The sequence below is a fragment of the Melanostigma gelatinosum genome, assembly GCF_949748355.1.
Source record: "Melanostigma gelatinosum genome assembly, chromosome: 5".
NCBI lineage: Eukaryota > Metazoa > Chordata > Actinopteri > Perciformes > Zoarcidae > Melanostigma > Melanostigma gelatinosum.
The window spans coordinates 15156328-15178012 of NC_136638.1; the positions used below are offsets into that span (position 1 = coordinate 15156328).

At 43.4% G+C, this 21685-nt stretch overlaps 1 protein-coding gene across 1 annotated transcript in view; it reads right to left on the reverse strand.

The window, feature by feature from the left end:
- The window catches only part of LOC306777458 (A disintegrin and metalloproteinase with thrombospondin motifs 2-like), a 103328-nt gene that overhangs the window by 46621 nt on the left and 35022 nt on the right, over nucleotides 1–21685 (reverse strand). The window contains exon 3 of the mRNA XM_079268580.1: nucleotides 10209–10383. Coding sequence (XP_079124706.1) covers nucleotides 10209–10383 — 175 coding nt within the window. The remainder of the gene's footprint in view (nucleotides 1–10208; nucleotides 10384–21685) is intronic.

Genomic DNA, 21685 nt, shown 5'->3' on the forward strand with positions numbered 1-21685 from the left:
TCCTGCCATGAACTCTAAAGGTTTGAACTGGAGGGACAAGGAATGTAACAAGAAGGCAATTTGTCCCTCATCTTGTCTTATACTTCTCTTATCTGCCCTCTGCTCATCCGCTGTCCTGTTTCTGTCTCATCTATCTTGTTTACCTCCCAAAATAAGGGGCACCCTTTGAAAATGTGTGCAGACTTATTACTGGTTCATATCCAAAGACAACAAGCAGCGTACGTAAGATACAGAGACACTACAGGAAAACGCACCGCAAACATCCAAGGTATGCAAATGTATCACGCTTAACATTAACTGACAACTAAGTTATGAAATATGAGAAAGTCAACATCTACTACGCTCGAGTGATATCGATGCCATACAAGAATTCAAATGCGGGGAGACGTAGTGGGAGGAAACGTAGAAGAACAGGCGCCAGAACTGAACTCGGCCCGTACTGTATGTGAGTCACTCTTATAGTCAGACACACTGTGATCTCAAACCTGCCTCAGAGTCATTACAAGAGGCCAGAGGGGTTTCAGGGGCAGGAAATGTGGGTGAGCATTTACAGTTATAATCCTTAAGATCATCATGAAATCAAATCCGTTTTTGACGCTATTTATCGTGAGCATATTTTTCAGCAACAGCCATTTAATGTCTTCAACTCTGCATTTACCTCAGAGACAAAGAAGTGCTCCTTTGTTTTGTCTTTTCATTTCTACACCACAAGTGGGGATTTGTTGCAGTGCGAAGATTGACATAGGTAGCTAAATGGCCACCTTGTACCGACATTTTACAAAATATCTGACCAGTTTCACAACGTAGCACACAGCATTAAGGACCGACAGAGCTGAGAGAAAATGAGTGCATCAATACAGCAGTTACAGGTGCAACAGAGCACACTACTGACCACCCCCAGCAGTAATGTGCTAGCTAACGTTACATGCATTATTAATATACTGGTGTTAACCAGATGCTGGAAAACTAACGTTACCCGGATGCTCGACAGCGAAAATAAAAAGAAGGGACAGATGGTTTGTGGGGGAGCACAGCAAGAAAAAGATGAGCAGTAGAGGTCAACGGAAGACAGCGAAGGCAGGGGTTAGCTTCTAGTAGAAAACACACACAGAGTAGAGTCGAGTAGAACGAGCTCAAGCCAGGACACTGGGGATTGTCAGCTTGATTGGGAATCTTTTCAAAAATCTCCCAGAGTTCTGAGCGATGGTGGGAAGTCTGGAGAAAGAGAAGGATCACTCCGGTTCATTGGGTGCAGTAAACAGAATGGCAACTGTGTATTTTCAGCCCCTGCTAAGCTCTAAGCGGGCCTTGTTTTCTCCTCCCTCTGATCTCTGCAGCTATTCTCCACTTTTATTTGAGCTATATCTGAACACATCAGACTAATGCTACAAGACACATCAGCACGCTCCGTGGGAGCAAAGAAATGACGACGTAGGAAGATGATTGAATTTTCTCTTTCCCTCCTCCCCCTCTCTCTTACGTACAGAGATCCAACAGTTCTTCATCACTTGTTTAAACTGCCCATTTTCAACCCACCGTCTGAACCGTAAACTTTTCTGTCCTCGATGCCCATGGCTGGTATTATCGCCGTCGTTCAATAAAGAAGCACAGAGCTGTGTTTCATTCACTTGAGCTCCCCCCCCCCAGGGTGCACAGTGGCAAATGAACTGCAGCCGAACAAACTCCCACCACCACACATCACTCTGCTAATCAGACAGCAGCCGTCTGAGCATTATTGCCATTGTGTAAACAAGTAGCAACGCACTCTACGACTAAGAATCCTTTGCTGGTGATTTCCACCGTTTCACATGATCTTCATCAGCAGATGGACTGTGCTTAGTTGGCATGGGGCTGCATCTGTTGACATGACGGATGAGTAGCCATTGTAATTTCACCCAAAGGACTGTAAGGACTTCTAGCTTGTGAAAATAATACAGTTGAAAACTCTGGAAAGAGCTAGAAAGTGAACTTTAAGTAACTACATCCAAGGTGAAGAATAAACGTTCGTGCTTAATGTACAAGTTAAAAAAGTGCTACAATATGGATGAACAGTTACTGAGCGTGCATGTCAACGCACATCCATGACAAGAAACGCAATCAGCAGATGAAGATTATGGGATGCGGTTTTGCCACATTTCTATTGTTTCATGTTTCTGGCAACATACACAATCATCACGGCAGCAATATAGAATTTATAGAGACATAGCACTAACAGGGCACCACCGCACACTTCAATGAGGAACACGTTTACTCCTCATTGAAGTAGATAACTGCTGCACGCACACGCACACACACACACACACACACACACACACGCACACACACACACACACACACACAGCTGTAATAGTGGTGAATGCATTTGGGTCTCCAGATGAAAGCCTCGTCTACATGAGAGGCTCCATTAACCTCTGAATCATAGTATTTCATCCTCTTTACAGACGCACTGCTACATTAACCTACACGGTGCTTCAGTTAGTGACTGCTCGTACTGTGTAGGAGCTTAATTAGAAAACAATCACACATTTTCCTGCTCAAGCATGCATATCGAGGAAGCTTATTCGGCGATGGCAATGGCTCCCACACTTCTCTGAGGAGTGCCAGATTTAACACAGCATGTGTGTTTGTGCGTGCATGTGTACAGAGTGTGTATGCGGCATTGTGACAGAAGTGGGAGGAAGGAAGTCACACGCCATCTCCTCTTCCATGAGCTTCTGTCCCTTAGGTTGGCTGGTTACATAACGGATGCCATCACAGGACACTGGCCACCTCCAGGGAGGTCGGCTGCACGTAATGGTCGTCACACAGTTGTACCTGCTGCTTTGTGCGAGCTCTGCATTTAATCCTGCATCATGAAAATGAAGATACGATGATATTATGTGTGAATATTACTGTTGCGCATTCATCGTCAAGCGATAGCATGCACAGGGCCAGTGCTCATGTATTCTCAAACACAAAATAGTTTCTATCTGAACTGTTTTGTCTTTGTTAAAGATAATTTATAGGAGATTGGGAGCATCTCCCATTGCCTCTCAAACGGCTCTTAACATGGCGTCTGCTGAGTCGGCGGTTCGCCGCTAACAGCGCTAACAGTGTTGACCTGAAGGTGGGTGCTTCCGGAACAATGCCGTTTCCTTTTGTCACCGCCGTATGAGGGCAGTGCACTAAAAGCATGCATGTAAACAAAGTAAGGTGACGTTACTCCACTATCTCGTTTCATCGTGGTTCGCTGCTTTATTAATGCTCTGAATTGCACTTTTAAGGACCTAAACTGTGAAAGAAAATACGAGTACATCTAGACAGCTGTATGATCTAATCATCATGGCTGAATGCATTCTCTAATGTAATCAAACACATTCTGTGAAAACACGAACCCTATGCTTGACATACATTATATCTCTTATCTTACTCAACACGTCAGGCCTCTGAAAAGGTCAAACTCAACTGTGTATTTTCAGTCAGCAAAGAATCATTGACCATGTTTTGTTTTTATCTTTCAACGTCAACATTTTTTAAGATTCTTTATCTCAGGTGGTTACGGTTAGGAAAACATTACAGACATATGAAGTTAGAGTCAGCAATGCGGCATTAAGTGCAGGTCTGTGACTGGACACAAACTATTCATGACACACCCATACACTAAACTGACCTTCACGCTCCTACTTTCCACCTCACTACATCTACGGCACACTACTTTTTGCATTGGCATTCATGGCGATCATGGATGTAATAACGAGAGATACTGGGCTGAGAGACCAGGACACAATAAAAACAAATCTTTACGAGGAAATGCTAAATGTTACAGTGTTATCGATTCAGGTCGTCATCCCGAGTCCTCCAGATTGGGACCACTGCTTTGTTATCAAAATACTTTTATCTGGACCCGATGATCATCATTGTACATCAGAAATAAATAATAATAAAAACACAAGGACTCACACATTGTTGTATAGCAGGATTTTGACATCAAAAGTCTGGTATTGAAAATATGAACGCCACACATCAGAGGCAGCACCAAAGGCTTACTGCTATGTCACTATGATCACCATGATTATAGTGACACTCTTAATCACTAAGTGTGTAATAACACGATACTCCTTCATCCCTCCAAGGTGGCCCTTCTGCTCCATCCCATCCTCTGCTTGCTCACTCTCTTTTTGTCTCACAGACAGAAAGGGACCCACACACAGACTGTGCGTGGGTCATTGCGGCAGCGGTGGCTGCAGACCGGAGCAGAGGTCGGTCGCGCCCTGCTATTATCCCAGGAGTCCTGCTCTGTTTAAAGGCACCGCTGTGGCACGCTGAGTGATGGCTCAATAGAGGGGCCTGCTGGGAGCTTACCAGCAGGTGAGGAGTCAGGCGAGCCAGAGGGAGAACACACAGAGGACCGCGGCGCCGGCCCGGCACACGGACGCACCGCCGGTGGACGCACACATGCCGTCAGTCAGTCATGAGCGAAACAGGCAAGAAATAAAACCTGCAAAACACACAGGGACGTACGCATACATGCCAAAATGCATGACTGCGCACACGCACACACATGCTGAGTGTGGTAAAAAAGCCAGACGTGCTCTCTCGGGATGGAACCGGTGGCCGCAGAGAGCGAGAAAGGAAGCAGCTGGCTGCTAAAATACTTCCCCCCCATCCTAACACTGTAATTTCCTCCCAGAGGCACACCTGGGCCAGTACTCATTCCCACATATATAGTATATACTGTGTGTGTGTGTGTGTGTGTGTACAGTGCACAGCACCAGCGTATGTGTTTGGTCTTTAGTGTGTGTATGTTTCTGCTTGGCTCACGTGCGTGTGCTTATGCAGGTGTGCACTGATGTACACTGCTGAGCTAAAGTGGCTCCTGACTGCCCAATATAACACCCATATTATTATATGGCATTGCACGTTATTACATACATAAAACACATGTTTCGTTCAAAATGCAAGCTGTGAAACAGAATGTGGCGCCGCTGTTCTGCTGACTTGAAATCAGCTGCTGCTACAATGTGGCCAAACAAATACTTTGTTATAGAGTTTTATTTGATGGATACAAAACAAGTCAAAACTTTTATAATTTGAAGTCTTAAGTGACTCAAGTAACACCTTCCTGTCCTGAAGAGAGTATACTTACATTTTGGACAACCCATAGTTATCCACGCTATAACGGTTCACTGAAGTTAATGTGTCCAGGTTCTGGAGAACTTTGTTTTTTTGTGCTGAAAATGCCTCAGAAAAGCCTTGGCAGATGCCATTGTTGACATAAGCTCTATAGATATATATGTGGTAAAGGAATTCCCCTCTAAACCTACTGCGTTTAGAGCTCAAAGCAGCAGCCTAAAGACACTCATTACAGACGGCTCCTGGTTTTATTCAGTCTAGGGCTTTCACAGACAATTTTGCTTTGGGGCAAATGGGAAGACTGTGCTGAAATGGGAATATGTTGCATCAGGGAACCTGGCAAGGAAATGGAAAAGGCAAGAGAGGCATTCATCTCACAGTTAAGAAAAGAGATGTGTGGTGTTTTGAGGAACTCGATTGTGTAAATGCAATTTATCTGCTAAATTGGGATTACAAGAGATTTTCTGTTTTTGTAAATATAGTGGTCAGACAAGTTTAATGACATTATCTGAATCACTTTCACACCTCAAAAGGTCAGTAATCATCCCTCAAAACACAGGAAGACTTTGTAACAACAGCAAGTAGAAACAGTCTAAGTTGAATTGACATTTTTAGGAATCATTTTAATGTTCACCTTTGTTTGTTCTTCCCAAAAATAGCTGGATCAGGTATCGGTGACAATGTGGCAAATCTATTCAGTTCAATTCTATGTTTGTATATATATTTTGTACTAGAGATTTAATTCCTGTTTAAAAAAGATCTACATATGAATTAAAATTCCTGTTAATAATATATTTTGTACTCGAGATTTAATTCCTGTTTAACTTAATTTTACCAAGTTGCTGCTGGTCGACTGTTACTATTTGATAATAAATAACTCCGGAAGTTTATATCTGTGTATTTATTTGTTAAATTCAATGTTTAAGTCAAGCCTGACGTGACCTCACACACACACAGAGGGAAGGCAAACAGCTGGTATCTGATCGGTACTTGCTACCCGCCGACCCACCCAAAGCCCGGGTGTCTGAAAAAGTTGCATCAGTGCATCCCTACGTCGGACTTCTATTTAGCATTGTAATGAAAGCCAAAACTACAAAAATAAGACATGGGTTTAGGAATTTCCCTTCAATGTACCTCCAGCTTGTGGAAGTGCAGGACCAAGGTAAAGGATTTAGAGGATGTTCTCAGCACAATCTCTTAAATAAGCCTCATAAGGACATAAGAAGAGTGTCACTTTATCGGGGTTGTTCAAGTGGCTATTTGGGATTTCAACAAGAGGCACGCTGTACTGCAAAGTGCCTACTGGGACCCCCTGTTACACACTGAAGATGAGTTCAGGCCATTTATGAGGTGTGTGTGTGCGTGCTCACATCTCTAAGTGCTTCGTCACGAGTCTCCTCTTAAAGCCCTTGCACCATATGTCTCTCCTTGTGTCACACCGGCAGAGACAGAGAAAGAAGGAAAAAGAAGGAGGGAGTAAAGTGAGAGAGTGGGTTCCCGAGGGAGCCCCCACTGGCCTCTGCATGGAGTCCTGTGTGGCTGTCTCAGACCTCCGCCCAGTGTCAGCCCACCAGCTAATTGAAATCGCATTGCCCTGGAGGCTGCAGGGAGCCTTTCTGCCTCGAGAACAATACAGATCTCTGAAATGTCAATGAAAACAAGTCAGCCACAAAGGACTGCACTTTGTAAGACAATTCTGTAACGCCGTACGCAAGCTGAATGATAGATACCATGCTACCAAAATACAACAGTCGAACGTGTTGCTTCTGTAGCGCTGCAAGGCGTAATCAAACAAGAAAAAAGTTAGGAAAGTTGTGAATTTTATCTATAATAATTTTGTGGGTTGTTTAGTACAGGTAGCAGACTAGGTGAGGGGAATTATGGGAAAAAGCCCTCTGGTAGTCCATCTGTTTGGGCAAGTCTCAGTACCCTGAACACAACACTGCACTGGCACGCACACGCATGCTTAGACACACAATTGAAGCAACACACCAGTCCCGCGAGCGAAATACCAAACCCCAACCCTCAATGTCCAGCCTCAAAAAAAAAAATAAAATGAGTTGGTTTGGGGCAAAGAAAGTCGCACGTAAAGCTACAGTAAACCCCACAGAAAAAAAGGGAAATAAAATGAGTAGAACAGAGAGACCCTGATGAAAACCACAGATAAAAGCAGGAGATCAAATGAAATCGTAAGGGGCGAAGAAAAGACAGATTGGAGGACGGAGCCCTGTCCGCCCAGAAAAATAATAACGGCAATCCTTCGATTTCTATCGGCGCAGCGATTCATTGACGAGTGTGCCACATTGATAATAAAGCTTTCTCGCTCCACTTAGGACATTGATTCACACCTCCTCAGCTCATGGTGTAGGAACCCAATCAATCTCGCTCCTTATTCAGCTCTCTTTCTCTCCTTCTTGAGCTCCTCTATTACCTTGCTAAATATAACTTTCTTCCCTCTGTCTTTAGCCAGGAAATGAGTCCAACATTCAATAACTGCCTGTGAATTAAGCATGCCGGGCGAAAGAGATGTCCAGAAATGATTGATTGATTATGAATTAATTCGCTCATGTCCCTGATTGATCTACGGGAAGGAGCGATTGTCTGAGAAAGACGATATGAGGGAATAAAAGAGGACAGGACGTTTTTGTTTTGTTCTTTTTTCTTACAGGAAAAGAGGTGTAATGGCAGCAGGGTCTATAACGTGCTTCCTATGCATCCACACGGCTGTGATATTACAGTGATATGATGTAACAACTGGAAGGTAAACCTATGTTTACATAATGCTGTGGTTCTAGAATAGCTAAGACAAAGATAAAAAGGAAAGAAAGAAGAGAACCAGAGAGAGCGAGAGAGCGAGAGAGAGAGAGAGAGAGCGAGAGAGAGCGAGAGCGAGAGAGAGAGAGAGAGCGAGAGCGAGAGAGAGAGAGAGATCCACATCAAATGCTACTGGGAGCAGCACATGCCTGCTTGTCTGTCTGTCTCTCTGTCTGCTTGGCCTTGAAAAATCCCAGCACTCAAAGCCAGACGACCACAGAACTCATGCCCACGCCATACATGCACGCACACAGACACAAAGACACACACACACACACACACACACACACACTGTGGCCTGCTCTATCCTACGCTATTGATCTGCACCCCACTCTTCATTAGAAAGAAAGATTCAAAGACAACAAGGAGCAGTGAGACGTGTTGTGTGTGTGTGTGTGTGTCTGCGTGCATGCAGCACGTATGTGTGTTCAGAAGTGTAAATGTATGATCAAGGGAGTTGTGTAAGCTGCGTGTGGTTACATCCTGTATATGCGAGTGTGTGTGTGTGTGTGTGTGTGTGGATGTACTGCCAGGTATCAGTAACAGTGGGAGCAGATCTGTGTTACTCTAATGCAGTCTGTCCTCACTGGGTGTTCCTATGGAAACTCTCTCTCTCTGTATATTATTAGACATTCTTGAGTCAACTGCTCAGAATAGGAAGACACAGATCTCGTCTATTGTGATACACTTGTTATAAAGCGCTTCGTCTCGCTCCTGTCCAACATGGGAGAGACTTGATTCTGTGAGAACACTTTTGCTTTGGTGATTAGTTGAGATGCAGACTCTTGCACAGGTTGGGGTCACAATTGATTGACTTGTGGGCATCAGACCAATCACTGTGACTGGGCAGCCACTTCGGCACAAGCCTGAGAAAGGCATCCTTCCCTGCAGGCTGATGCTTGAGATTTGAGCCCTGGTTGAATCTCTATTTGAGTTGAAACAATGGGATTCAGAGCTCAGAGCTTAGCAGTCTGGAGTCTTTTTGTTGATGCAAGTTTTCAGAATTGTATACATCGTTCAAATATTTGTGTGTATTCACTGGACGACAACTATAACACAGCATTTTTGTTCTGGGAATATAACAGACATTTGGTAATACTGCAAATATATCATCACTGGGCCATAGGCCTTCTTTCTCACAAAATAGCCATTAAACAATGCTAATAGAAGCCTTAATATTATAGATAAAAAACCTAAAGCAACAATATATCTGATCAACTTCACATTAGTTTGAAAGATTTTTATTGTGAGTAAAATTCAAGTGTTAAGTGATATTAAGACTTCCACGAAAAATGATATGCATATTCTCAACTTCCAAATTGATCAAAACTTCCACTTATTATGCGCTCAGCTAAAAGATAAATTAAAAAAACACAATTAAATTGATTAAATTCCTCTTGTGTCAACATACCAGACATGACCTTGAAGTAAATTGAACAAACTCATGATCACCTTTTCTAATTTCATTGTAAAGACATAAGATTTGAGGGTAATACAAGATACAAACTGATGAACAGCTGAATTCGTATGATGGAAATATAATTCTGCTCACGCGATAGTGTTCAGACCTTGAGTTTTAAAGCCCATTTTAACACACATTTATCTTCCTTCCTTCATACCCCAGAGCCGACACGCTGTGTCAAACTCTAAGTATTATGCTTCCTCTAAAAGAATAGCCCGACTTGTTGTTTCACTTCATTTATTTCATCTGTGGAGTGGCAAATGGAGGCAGACGACGAGAAACCAATGACTTGAGTGCCAGCTGTTAATCGTGGAGGCAGCCACGGCAGTGTATAATTCTATTAAAGATACAGAGGGTGTTACCTTACCAATCAAACACGTGCGTCTCCATATGTCGCTCCTTTCTCACTGGAAAATGAGGAGGATGCGTTTGAGCGTGTGCGTAGGTGTAATCTCTTTGACAGTAGGGTATGCTCACGCTGTGACATGCTGTCTTTGCATATAATAGTTAAGATTATATAAGCAGGTGTGTTTGAGGGAAGAATGGCTTGAGATACTAGTTTATTTCAGGGGAGTATGGTCTGTGAAGTGTTCAAGATGTACTGCAGAGAACATTGATGACAACAAACAGTCTGTAGGTTTCCCATTTAGGATGACTGATCGGGGACTTAGCTTGCAGTCAGTGTCGTATCATTATTTCCACATGTCAGGGAAGAAAATGGAGAAGATGGGAGTAAAATAAAGCACAGAGCTGAAGAGTGCAGCATTCAGTGAAGGGTGTGTACGAGTGGAGGATGGCTCAGCCGGAGCCACAGACTGACCTCTGGAGTGGAAGTCTGCTGCCGTGCTGCTGACGGGCGCTTTCTTTACGGCGGAGGAGCGATAGACGACGTGTGTCCTTCCTCCTTCTCCCTCCTCATCCTCTCCTCTCACTCCGTCGCCCCTCTCCACCGGTTCGATAAAAAACTCCTCTTGCTCCATCCTGATCATGCCAGCCTGGAAGAGAGTGTGGGAAAATGAATACTTGTAGGTGAACTCTGACGTCATGTTCATCAGTCAGTCCGTCATATAAACACTAAACACAGAGCTGCTGCTCCTCCCTTGTTTGCCTATCGCTCTTTTCTCCATCCACATATTCTCTTGCCCTGACAGTTTAAAGACAGGAATAGTCATTTTCTTTTCTCCACTGCTGCGTTAGGGGCATGCTGGGAGAAAAGAGAAGAGGTCGGGACAGCAGCGATCCCTCCTGGGGCACAGGTCCAGAGTGACAACCGGCATCTAAAATGGCCAACACACAGCAGGAGATGAAACGGTCCCACTACCATCCTGGACTAACACATTCTGTCAGGTAATTCCCCACAACCACCCAACACACACACACTCTCTCTCTCAAACACACATGACAAGTGCACAAACGCAAACTCACAGTGAGAGAATGAAAGCAGGGATGTGAGGAGAGAGACTGCAAAAGAGATGGTGAGAAGTTAAGAAGTGTGCATTCAGAACGCACACGCTAAAAGGAGTTGCGTGCACATGAACGGGGAAAACAGGCACTGGGAAAATTGCCCGTCACTCTCACTTATTCCATCTGTCTGTTTAAGACAACTGGTAATTACCAAGGCAACGCACTGCTGTAGAGGAAAGCCATGGGGGAGAACACACAGAGAGGCTTTGGAGAGGAAGAGCGCAAAAGAAAGACAGCGATAAATGAAGAGACACCGTCGATGCCATCAGCGCTTCTCCCTCCGCTCTGACAAGAGAAGGAAGGGATGATGAGCGAGTTGAATAGAGAAAAGTGAGTAAAAAAAAAAGAGAAGAAAAAGCAGCGTATACATTACAGAGGAATGTGATGAAAAGCTGCTTGTGGACCGTTTCTTCACATAGTTTTGCTCAAACAGACAGAAATGCCACGCTGGGGCACAATGACTGTATTAACCTGTTACATCCGTCATCTCTTTTAACCCACAACCTAAATTAATATGGATTCCATCGTGACAGGAGTAAAGTCAAACTCTACAAACATATTTCAGGGATGGATGGAAATCTGTCAGTACATATTTAAAGTGCAAAATCCATTATAAACACGAAGCACTCTTTGCCAGAAAGCCTTTGACTTACTACACTGAACATTCATGTTATGTACTTTATTTACTTATTGCAATACAGTTGCTCTATTTTGTAACTATATTACTGCTTCGTCTCCTCCGTCTCATGCAGAAGCCTGTCTGTCCTGCAATCCTTCCTCTGTAGCTCTTCTCCATATTTGTTGGAGTTGATCATGTTTTTTTGTGTGTCTGTTCTTTTTCTTTTCAACTGCTGCCTATGTGTTGTCAAAGTGGGCAAAATGTTTTATCATTTATTTGTCATATTTGCAATGTGTTTTCTTTCTGTTGCAGTGAGTTGAGCTGTCTCAACCACCGATAAATAAAGTTCATTTGACTTCATGTGAATAGAATAGAGAAAGATAAAATGAGTTCGTCCTTTGACTGTCAGGAGCCCACTGTGTGAGCTGCAGTCATGAGAGAAGTGAGCTTGAAGTCATTATTACACTTATTGTACACTACCTACATGGAGCCTAAACTTAACAAATACGAGGTTGTAATTTATGAGAGCACCTTGGCTCTGAAATCTATTCTCTCCTTCAGCATATTGAGCTCTAAGAACTTGTGTGCTCCCTGAATTCCTCAGAGAGGCTGATTTGAAAGGAAATGGATATTAACAAAAGTGGCCCCTCGGAAATAAAAATGTGCTCTTATTCTTTACTCTCGTCCTCTGCCATTCCTCTCTCTCTCTCTTTTACCCCGCCAGCCTGAGGCTTTGGTCCCGGAAGGATGTCGACATGCAGCTGACCTGCCCTCTCACACTCCATCCCTCCCTCCCTCCACCCTTCTCATCCCTCCAGTTCCCCGAGCCGTGGTGCGGCATTCCGATCGGAGCTGATGGATCTGCGATGGTGCATGCATTTCCACTCTAGAATACCAAGCAGTGGGTAGAGGAGAGCTGTGTCAAAGAAAAAAAGATGACATGTGGGACTGGGAGACATGGTCGGATCGATCGGAGCCGGCATAGTGGGGGCGGAGGGTTAGAGAGAGAGGAAGGTGCAAGGGAGCAGAAGAACTGGACAAGTGCTTTGAAAAAGCCCAAGTGTATAAAGCATCAAAGCGCCTGCACGACTTTCCACAGTGAGAAGCATCGTCTTCATCTCCTCTAAAGCAGGAGCAGCCACGTCCCAGTCGAGGGGATTACAGGGAGGCTGGTCCAAATACTGTGTCCAGAACTACTGAGAGACGTGTTGGACCCATCGGCAGCACACCAGCCGCCTTAATGGGGCAACAGCCGCTGGGTTATGCAAAGGCAGGGTATAGGGTTAAGGGCCACATAAATATGTAAAGGTCAACCGTGACGACCCATTGTTGGAACTGCTGTACGCTAAAGTGTCTGGCTGGACTGGAGTGAATGCACCTGAATTAATCAAATAAAGAAAAAAGGAACTGTAGTTGAACACCCCGTCTAACAGCTGTGACAGCTTGGTAATACTTCCCTTTGCTATTTTTGCATGCATTTTGAAGACAGCCCCTAAATTGAGCTCGTTATTTTCCCATCGACTGTCAAGTCACGCAAGATTTTCACAGCTCCAGGCGCCGCGGTGACAGCAGCTGGGCAACATCAGTCACGCTTTAACCCTGCAGTGCCAAACCGATACTGTACGGTGGTTTTATCGAGGGTGAACTGAATATCACACTTCAAACTATCCACACCTTTGTATTGTTTTTTTGTTCACCCATATGTTAACAGTTTTACCTGGATTGCTTTTAACAGCAGGATAACAGAATTCTGATGTGATGAGACTTATTTCTGAAGCTGAATTTTGGAAATGTATCCTCGATGGACATCGTTGTAGAGGGTGATCTCTACTGATTGCAGCAGTGGGTGCATGATGTATATGTGTACATCTAGAATTCTATAAATGTCTTTCTGACCATGATGTCAATTTCCACTTGTTGCATGCATACAGCCTTTATAAATAAACTCCCGTCCCCACGAAAACAACTGAGCTGTGATGTGGCAACTAACCTTTAGGTAGGAAAAGATCGTGGTTTGTGTTAAACTACCTACGGAAGTGACGTCACTAAAATACGGGAATAAATCGACGTAGACTTCTCCCACGAACAGCGGTCTCCTGGGTCAAAGACCGTTTGTTGTTTTGAATAACTTTCATATTTATAATATCGGGTATGTCGAGGTGAATCAGGAGATGATAGAACCTCTTGGTTTTTCCTTTGTAATATATTTAGCATTACTCTATGTCCATGGCATGAGCTGCCTCGCTATAGTTGCTGGTCTCTTATTACAGTAAATTCATTGTGCTCCTTTGGGTGATGAGCCTGAAGATGTTTTATTCGGTTTGACATGTTAAAATGTAGCTTATTAGCTCCACTCCCTTCATGAGACACTTAAATATGACACAGTTACCTTCTGCATCTCATCATTATCTTCATTGATTATGAAAGATTTTCACATCACACACACACACACACTGAAAATGTCATGGCTGAGCCTGGAGTTCAAATGGATTTCTATTATATGTTCACTGTTACTGGGTCTGTGTCGCCACAACACCTGCACATTTGCATATAGTGGAGGAAACATGGTAATGGGAACATTGCTTGTTAGTATCAAAATAAACAGAAGTTTCTGAATTGAATGCTAATGGTGCCAAAATTAAACTATGAGAAATGATTAATAATTGAATTATTATTTAATAAGATGCTAAAAATACATTTTCAAATTTCCAATGGAAGGTTTCCATAGTATTGCATGGGTATTATTTGGAGTAACCCGATTTTTTTTCTTTTGTTGGATAGATTAATTTCGCACATGTGCTGTATTAACTAAACTAAAACAACAATCAATAAAATGAACAGTGAAATACAGCAAATCCTGAATAAAGTAAATAAAGAAATGAATATAATATGTTTGAAATGGACGAGGCAGAAGTAAACCCTTATAAACCTCTTTCTATAACTTAAATAACGTAAGTAATGAACCTCATGTCGATCATAAATACATTTTATTTTCTGGTAGGAAACTGATGTTTTCACATGTTCAATGCCTTGAGCGCTACAAACAAACCTCCCTTCACCTCTGATCATCTGTGAAGGTGGTGACGTCTAAGAAAGCATGGTTAGACACCACCACGACGAAGTTGAAATACGCTCTTATGTATGACATCAACTGGCCCTTTCAGTCCCATTATGAACAATTTTAAGAATGCTATTTTCACACCCATCATTCCTCATGCCTTTGACTTAAGCTCATTACAGTCGATGCTTTGTCATGTCTGTAAAGCTCAATCAACATATTATTGGTAGTAGGTATTATTGGTAGTGAACGTCACAGCTGCACATTTTGAACACGTAGTGGAATTCACCTGCTTAGTGAACCGAGTCGAGGGATTCGATGCCACCGCTCAACATAAGGCTTCGCTGAAGACAGACAGTAACTGAAACACGCACTTCGATATTAATGTTGTCAACATGCTCTGACTTTGCTGCTTCACTAAGACTCAAATGAACAAAGAAATGCAAAGCTAGAAAGACGTCTTACTGTTGAGCCGTCTGATGTATTTCAGTTCATATTTCAATCAATTTAAACGCTTCCTTCAGTCGATTTCCTTCACACGGAAACAATGATGCAAATTATATCAGAGTCATTTATCATCAAAATTAAAGAAGAGAAAACTTTTGCACAACCTGCACCACAAATACCCACATCTGGCTCATCATCAAAGAAAACATGCACACACACGCCCACAACTCAGCATATATAACTGGGTTATTATTACTGTCGTGGCCATTGAGATGGTGACACTAACCACAACCCTCCCTCTGAGACCGACAGCCAAATCTGGATCCTACACACCGAGTGTCCAGTTACAACAGGAGGATCCTCTGTGTTTGAAGGCACCACCAAGCTCTATTTGAGGATCTGAAAGGAGTAACTCAAGTCCTGGGTAAGTGTCCTGAGGGGCACGTGAGACAGACGAGCAGCAGAAAAGCAGTGTCGTGGAGTGGAGGAGCGGATGTTGTGGTGAGCATCAAAGTCACACCCGGTCGGGGCCCTTCAGCTCAGTCCACCACAGGCAGTGTGTGAGAGCGTGCATCTGATCTGGAGCCACGATGTGTGTGTTTGATCTGATTAACAACCCTGCTACTGCTGGCTACCTTCACACACATCCACAGGCCGGCAGGGCAGACAAAGTCACACAAGCACAAACGCACACATCCGTGCACAAATATAGCTTTGATAGTGACTCACTGGTACCGTATAACCCTCCAATTCAGTCACCCTTTGAGTCAGAAGAGAATCAGGCCCGTACAATAGTAAAGCTGATTTGACAAATTAGACACACTTCAGAAAGAGAGCGAGATTAAGAGAACACGTCACCGTAAATATTAAACTGTACCTTTACGCTCCCCCGCTTATAAGCTCTGAGAAAGCCACGTTTTGTGATTGGATTATGAATATTGCTCTGGCAAAAATGTGAATTTATCTGAAATTTATGAAGGCGGCATGAAGCAAAGCTATTGAAAACATTCAGGGAAGCTCTATACAGAGACTTGTGTGACCCTTGGCACTGATTTACTCTCGCAGGAGAAAAGGTATAGAGAGCCGAGGGAGCAGTTAAGGTAACGTATTAACACGGATTCATTAAGTGAATGAAATTATTTGATTAATGTCCTGGAGAGCGAGGCGATTACCAAATTGTATGTTAATCAGGGATATGCAACGAGGAGGAGAATAAATCCAATGTGGCAAATAAAATATATCAAACATAAACACATGAAAGGAGGGAGGCCTTGTCATAGATAAACCTTCTGCGAGTTCCTCACAATGCCATTCTGAGCCTTTAGCCCGTTATCTCCAGGAACATCTTCCTACTTATAGTTGGACCCCCAGTGGTGAACTTCAGTCAACCAGTTCTGTGTTTTTCAGTCCTCATATTCCCTCCTTGCTGCCATATTTAATCTGCTTTTTCTTCCAATTCCATTAGTATCCCACCCTCCACTTATCCGTCTCTTTCAGTTTCTGATAATACGAAGTGAAAGAGGCACTCTAACCGTGTGAAAGTGAAGGCAGGTCCAGGTGTTGGAAAAAGAAGACAGACAAAAGACAAGAGAGCGCAGGCCATATTATTTAGACTCTGGATGGCACGGGCCTAAGAATAGCAGTCGTAAGCCAAATCTGGCAAGCCTGACCGCAGGATCTGTGGAAAGTTTGGTTCAGAGCGAGAGCGTTGACACACACAGAGACACAGTCACTGACTGTCTGGCGGATAGACCGAGAGACAGAGTGCCAGACAGACAGTTTGCAAAGGAGGCTGCCTCAGTATCCCGGCCCTTGCTTTCTCTCTCTCCCAATTCTTGTTATTAATTAGGACAGAAGCTACAGCCCTCTGTTTTCTGTCCAAACAGAGATTATGAATCAGCAGTACGACAAAGGGAACAGAGAGCAGTTAAAGCAGAAGATATGTGTGATAACCAGCCAGGAAGAGGTGATGGGTAAATGAAGTGTTGGCTGAAAGAGAGACTTAGAAAGTGACAGATGAGAATAAACAAGAGTAGAAGATTAGAGACAGGGAAATAAAACAGAAGCAGTGGAAACAATAATGGTTTCGAGGAAAAGGCTGAAAGGAATTTTGGATCAAAAGATGGAAACACAACTTCAAGAAAAAATGTAGAAGATAATTTATGAATTAGAGGTATTTGCTCCGTAATCACGTCAGTACTGAAGTAAAGCAAAGGTCCTCTCCCTCCCCCGTTGTTCCTCCCCCTCCTCTCTGTCTCACGCTTTCGTTCTTCTTCTCTCAGCAGTCTAACAGCTTTCTCAGACAGCCAAATGTTCTTGGCCTGACCACCATGGAGGAGTGAGGACAAGTGGAGGGAATGTTTACGCGGTCCAATCATCAGAGGCATCCACACTTGGTCACTACTGTCTACTACTGGCTCAGGTATCAGCAGAGGGCCTGTACTTTCTGCGGAAGGTGGCAGTTTGCTGCAGAGAGCCAGAGGCTGTGAAACATAAAGCTGATATATTGTTGGATCAAACTTACCCCGACCCCAGAGGAAAGTTCAGGGTGGCTGTTGTTGTGTTGTTGTGTTGCATTTACAGCATCACCAACAATGCCAAAATGCCATTAAGGAAAGCTCAGAACTCCAAACAGACCCTGGGGCAAAGCAACGGAGGCAATCGCTGAGGAAATGTTTGTTTAAGCCTTGAAGATTCTAATTTCATCTTGTGTAAATTGGGTTATAAGTGGATCTCCATAATAAACAAAACAAGACCTGTATTCACTTTACAATATTAGGGAGCGATAATGACACATGATTCCAACAGATAAAGGCCTTGGACGGACTGTATAGAATGAGGTTTGACTTCTTCTTGGTTCCTGGTTGTGCAACAGTTTTAACATAACTTGATTCAATAAACACTTAATGGTGCTGTATACTAAAAGAGGAGCATTTATATCGCCTTCTCGATGGTTCTCAAAATGGTGACGACTGGACCGCCGGCTAGAAGCTAACAGTGCTAATGGTGCCAACGGTGCCATCGACTGCTGCAATGCAATTTGACATTTACCCATCACATACATTGTTTAAAATAGAAAAAACAACAAAATAATTGGTGGAGATACACGTGACTATCGTTTAGCTGTTCTCTCAGAAGCGTAGACAGCATTGTTTGTTGTGTGTAGAGTCTGTAGAGTGTGTAGGTGTGGCGCTATCCGTGGCACTGAAACGGAGCGGAGGAGATCGATCGACAGACAGACAGACAGACAGAAAGCATCACTTAGTTTGTTTTCTTAGCCTACTCCAGTTGTAAAGAGAGCGAGAGAGAGAGAGAGAGAGAGAGAGAGAGAGAGAGAAAGAGATCTGCAAACTTCAAACTCGATTCTATGATTGGACGCTGACTTGTTCATAAGTTAATTAATAATGAAATAAACGGTCCACTTTGTAGTTTTTCCTGATTTTTCAACCCCACCTCACGGTCGTCCTGGATGGCGTTTGCTGAGTTGCCATGGAGATTTGACAGATAGCTGGTTAGTTTTCGGAGTGGAAATGAATCAGAAAATGAAAAAGGTTATGCTGAGCCACACTAGGTTGTAAGTGACAAGACGGACACATTTTAATTAACAAGAGGCTAATCTTTACAGCTCTTTAGCCTTTGTGTGCTCCTTGTCCTCGCTGTGCTCATTCATGCCAGCAGACTAACACACGAACACAGACTAAACCCCCCCCCCCCCCACACACACACACACACACACACACACACACATAAAGAGTACCAGCTAAGCGCCCATCAATCCCTCTTACCGGCCTAGCGCAGCCATCGATCAGTGTGTGTGTGTGTGCGTATGTGTATTAGAGTGCATTCACATTGTGTGTGTGGTCTTCCGGATTGATAAATGACCCCGATTAGTGGCGACTGACCGCTCTATGATTGCAATCTAAGTGCAGCAGAACAGCTGTTCTCAGAGCAGTGTTGTCTAAAGCAGTCCGTGATTAATACGACGACACTTGAATAAATTATCAACCAACCACAGGCCTGAGATCTGCAGGCCAGTCATAACTACATCCCTCCACCTGTACATTTTGAGGAAGTCAGTGGAGGGATCATGACATTTTGAGGTAATCTAGGTTTTGTAGCCTACAAACCTTTTCTTCAAAATGAAGAAGCTGGTGTCATTTCTGTTGAAATACAACAAAGAAAATGCTGGCGTCTTCAGATCTCTCCATATTCTGTCCGTTTCACTTGTTTGGATTAGCTGTGACTTTGGGTTTTTGAAATGTGGATAAATTATGTTTGTAAATTATGTCTCTCACTTGTCGCTCCTCTTCTGTCTCACCCTTCTGACCCTCAGTCCTGCCGACCCCTCCCTGATTCTGACAATCACACACACACACACACACACACACACACACACACACACACACGCACACACACACGGATCCACACCCATCCCTATCTCCACTCTATCTCTATATCTCCACATCTATTGGGTATACCTGTAACCTAGCAACAGAGCAGAGTGAAGACCCTCCCCTACCTGCTCAACTGCTCTGACTGCTGGACCTGAAAGCCAATCAAATTGTGTCAGGGCAGCAACTAGAGCCAATCAAACGTTTGCTATGACTGGGAGCTGCCCTCTGCTCTCCACCCTTTTGACCCCACATGTGGGCAAAGAAACCAGCATGCGCATGCACACATAAGGCGATGTGCACTCACTACATCGCATGCACAAGCGCAAACACACAGTCTCTTGAGGCCACCAGGAGAGATGGCAGGATTGGGCTGATGATGATGTGCCTGTTGATTTTGTAACAGCCCAAGCTTCATTAGCAGAGCGACGAGCGCTACCTGTGGAAGCATGATACACACGTGTGTTTGTGGGTCAGTGTAACTTTTGATATAAAACTGCAAGAATAAGCAGCCATGATGATTTGTATGAAGCAGCTCGAGACCTGCAGAAAATGCACATGCAGTTCTAGGTGAAATATACTTCATGTTGGAACAAGCCGTTTCTGGAAGGACAGTTCGTTCTGTTCTCTCGGGCCACATGTCTTCTCTGTTGGAGACTCGCAGACATCAGGGTCTAATCAAATAGATCCTCTGTGCTGTTCTGTCTCTTTGACCACTGCCGACTACTTCTCCATTCATTTCTCTCTGCATGTGGTGATTCATGTCATGTGTGATGGTAAAAGTGTGTGACTAGCGGCTCCTTGCCTCACTATTGCGGCATAAAATCAACACGTGTCTTTCTATAAGCTCTGGTGTTACCATGTGCCCCAACTGGGTTCTTTAGTCCTTTTCACGCTCTCGAGCTCCAACCTAAGTGACATTCTCATGGTTTCTTCGGGAGGATTATCATGCAATGACGTCTCTTTTTTCGTTACACAAATTATACCCAGGAAAATATTTCCCCTTTGGCTACAACCAGGAGGCCTAGATTGTATTGTTAACAATTGCCATAAAGACATTCAGAGTAGAATGACTCAAAATTCCTACAAGTCAGAAATCTCTTTTCAGGTCTCCGTCCTGATGTGATTTGGTACAAAACCAGGATCCCAAGTAATAAGGGGTCCACACAATGAGAGACTTTGTGTTAAGTGCCAGCTATTAAACTTATTACACAGCAAAATATCCAACTTATTGAAAGAATTGCCTACACAATTACTTTAAGTTGCCACAAACAAGAAGCCACCATGATGCCTTCAAAGAAAGGCATTACATCCATAGGTTTACTGATGGTTATCTAGGTCCTGCATCTAGAGAGAGAGCTCATGAAATATATCAAAAATCCTAAACTTCCGATTACCTGACCGACTAAGATGCGACAGATGTTTTGAATGCCATTTAGTAGCCATCCTTCCCAAGTTTTTAGGTTTCGGTAACGTAGAAGGCATAGTTACGACAGTAATAATAACCCAGTTATATATGCTGAGTTGTGGGCGTGTGTGTGCATGTTTTCTTTGATGATGAGCCAGATGTGGGTATTTGTGGTGCAGGTTGTGCAAAAGTTTTCCCTTCTTTAATTTTGATGATAAATGACTCAGAAGTGAGCACTCACTACAGGATTAGGCTTCCAGCTCAAACTGTATGTAAGACGTTAAAAAACACCATACCTAACAAAGGTCATACAACTCTTATGTTGGCACATATGCTATGATTTATGACTTATTGTAACTTTTGCAGCTCTACATTTCCAATTTGTTTCTTATGACCCTGAACAAACAGGGTACTTCTGGCTGAAAGGATAACATCTGTATTTCTCAACCTAGTCCCTATTTTCCCATGTTTTTGTGTCTAACTGACTAATGGCGACAACAAGTTTTTAAATTGGTCTCGTATTGACCGAAAGCGCTGCAGCCAGCAGCCGCTCCGCAATGTAATCACTCGGGGCAATTCCTCAGTCAATTTATGTCCACTAAAAGTGCTTGTTTTTGCCACTGACAGAGCGTTAGTGTCTGACAACATCATAGAAAGGACACTACAGAGAAATCAAATGTTCTTTTCTTTACCTATCGTTTGATTCAATCCATTTGTTATTGTGTCACGTGACTTGTTGCCAGAAGGCAATGGCGGCAATGTGGGTGTGAGTTGGAGAGAAGAGTGGAGTCTTCAGTGTTTGACATTCAGTGTCTGAATGAACTCACTTTTATAAACTTGATATTTCTATTTTATCCTCCAATTTTTGTCACGTCACTCTCTGTTTCAAAGTACTTCTTAAACTTTGTGT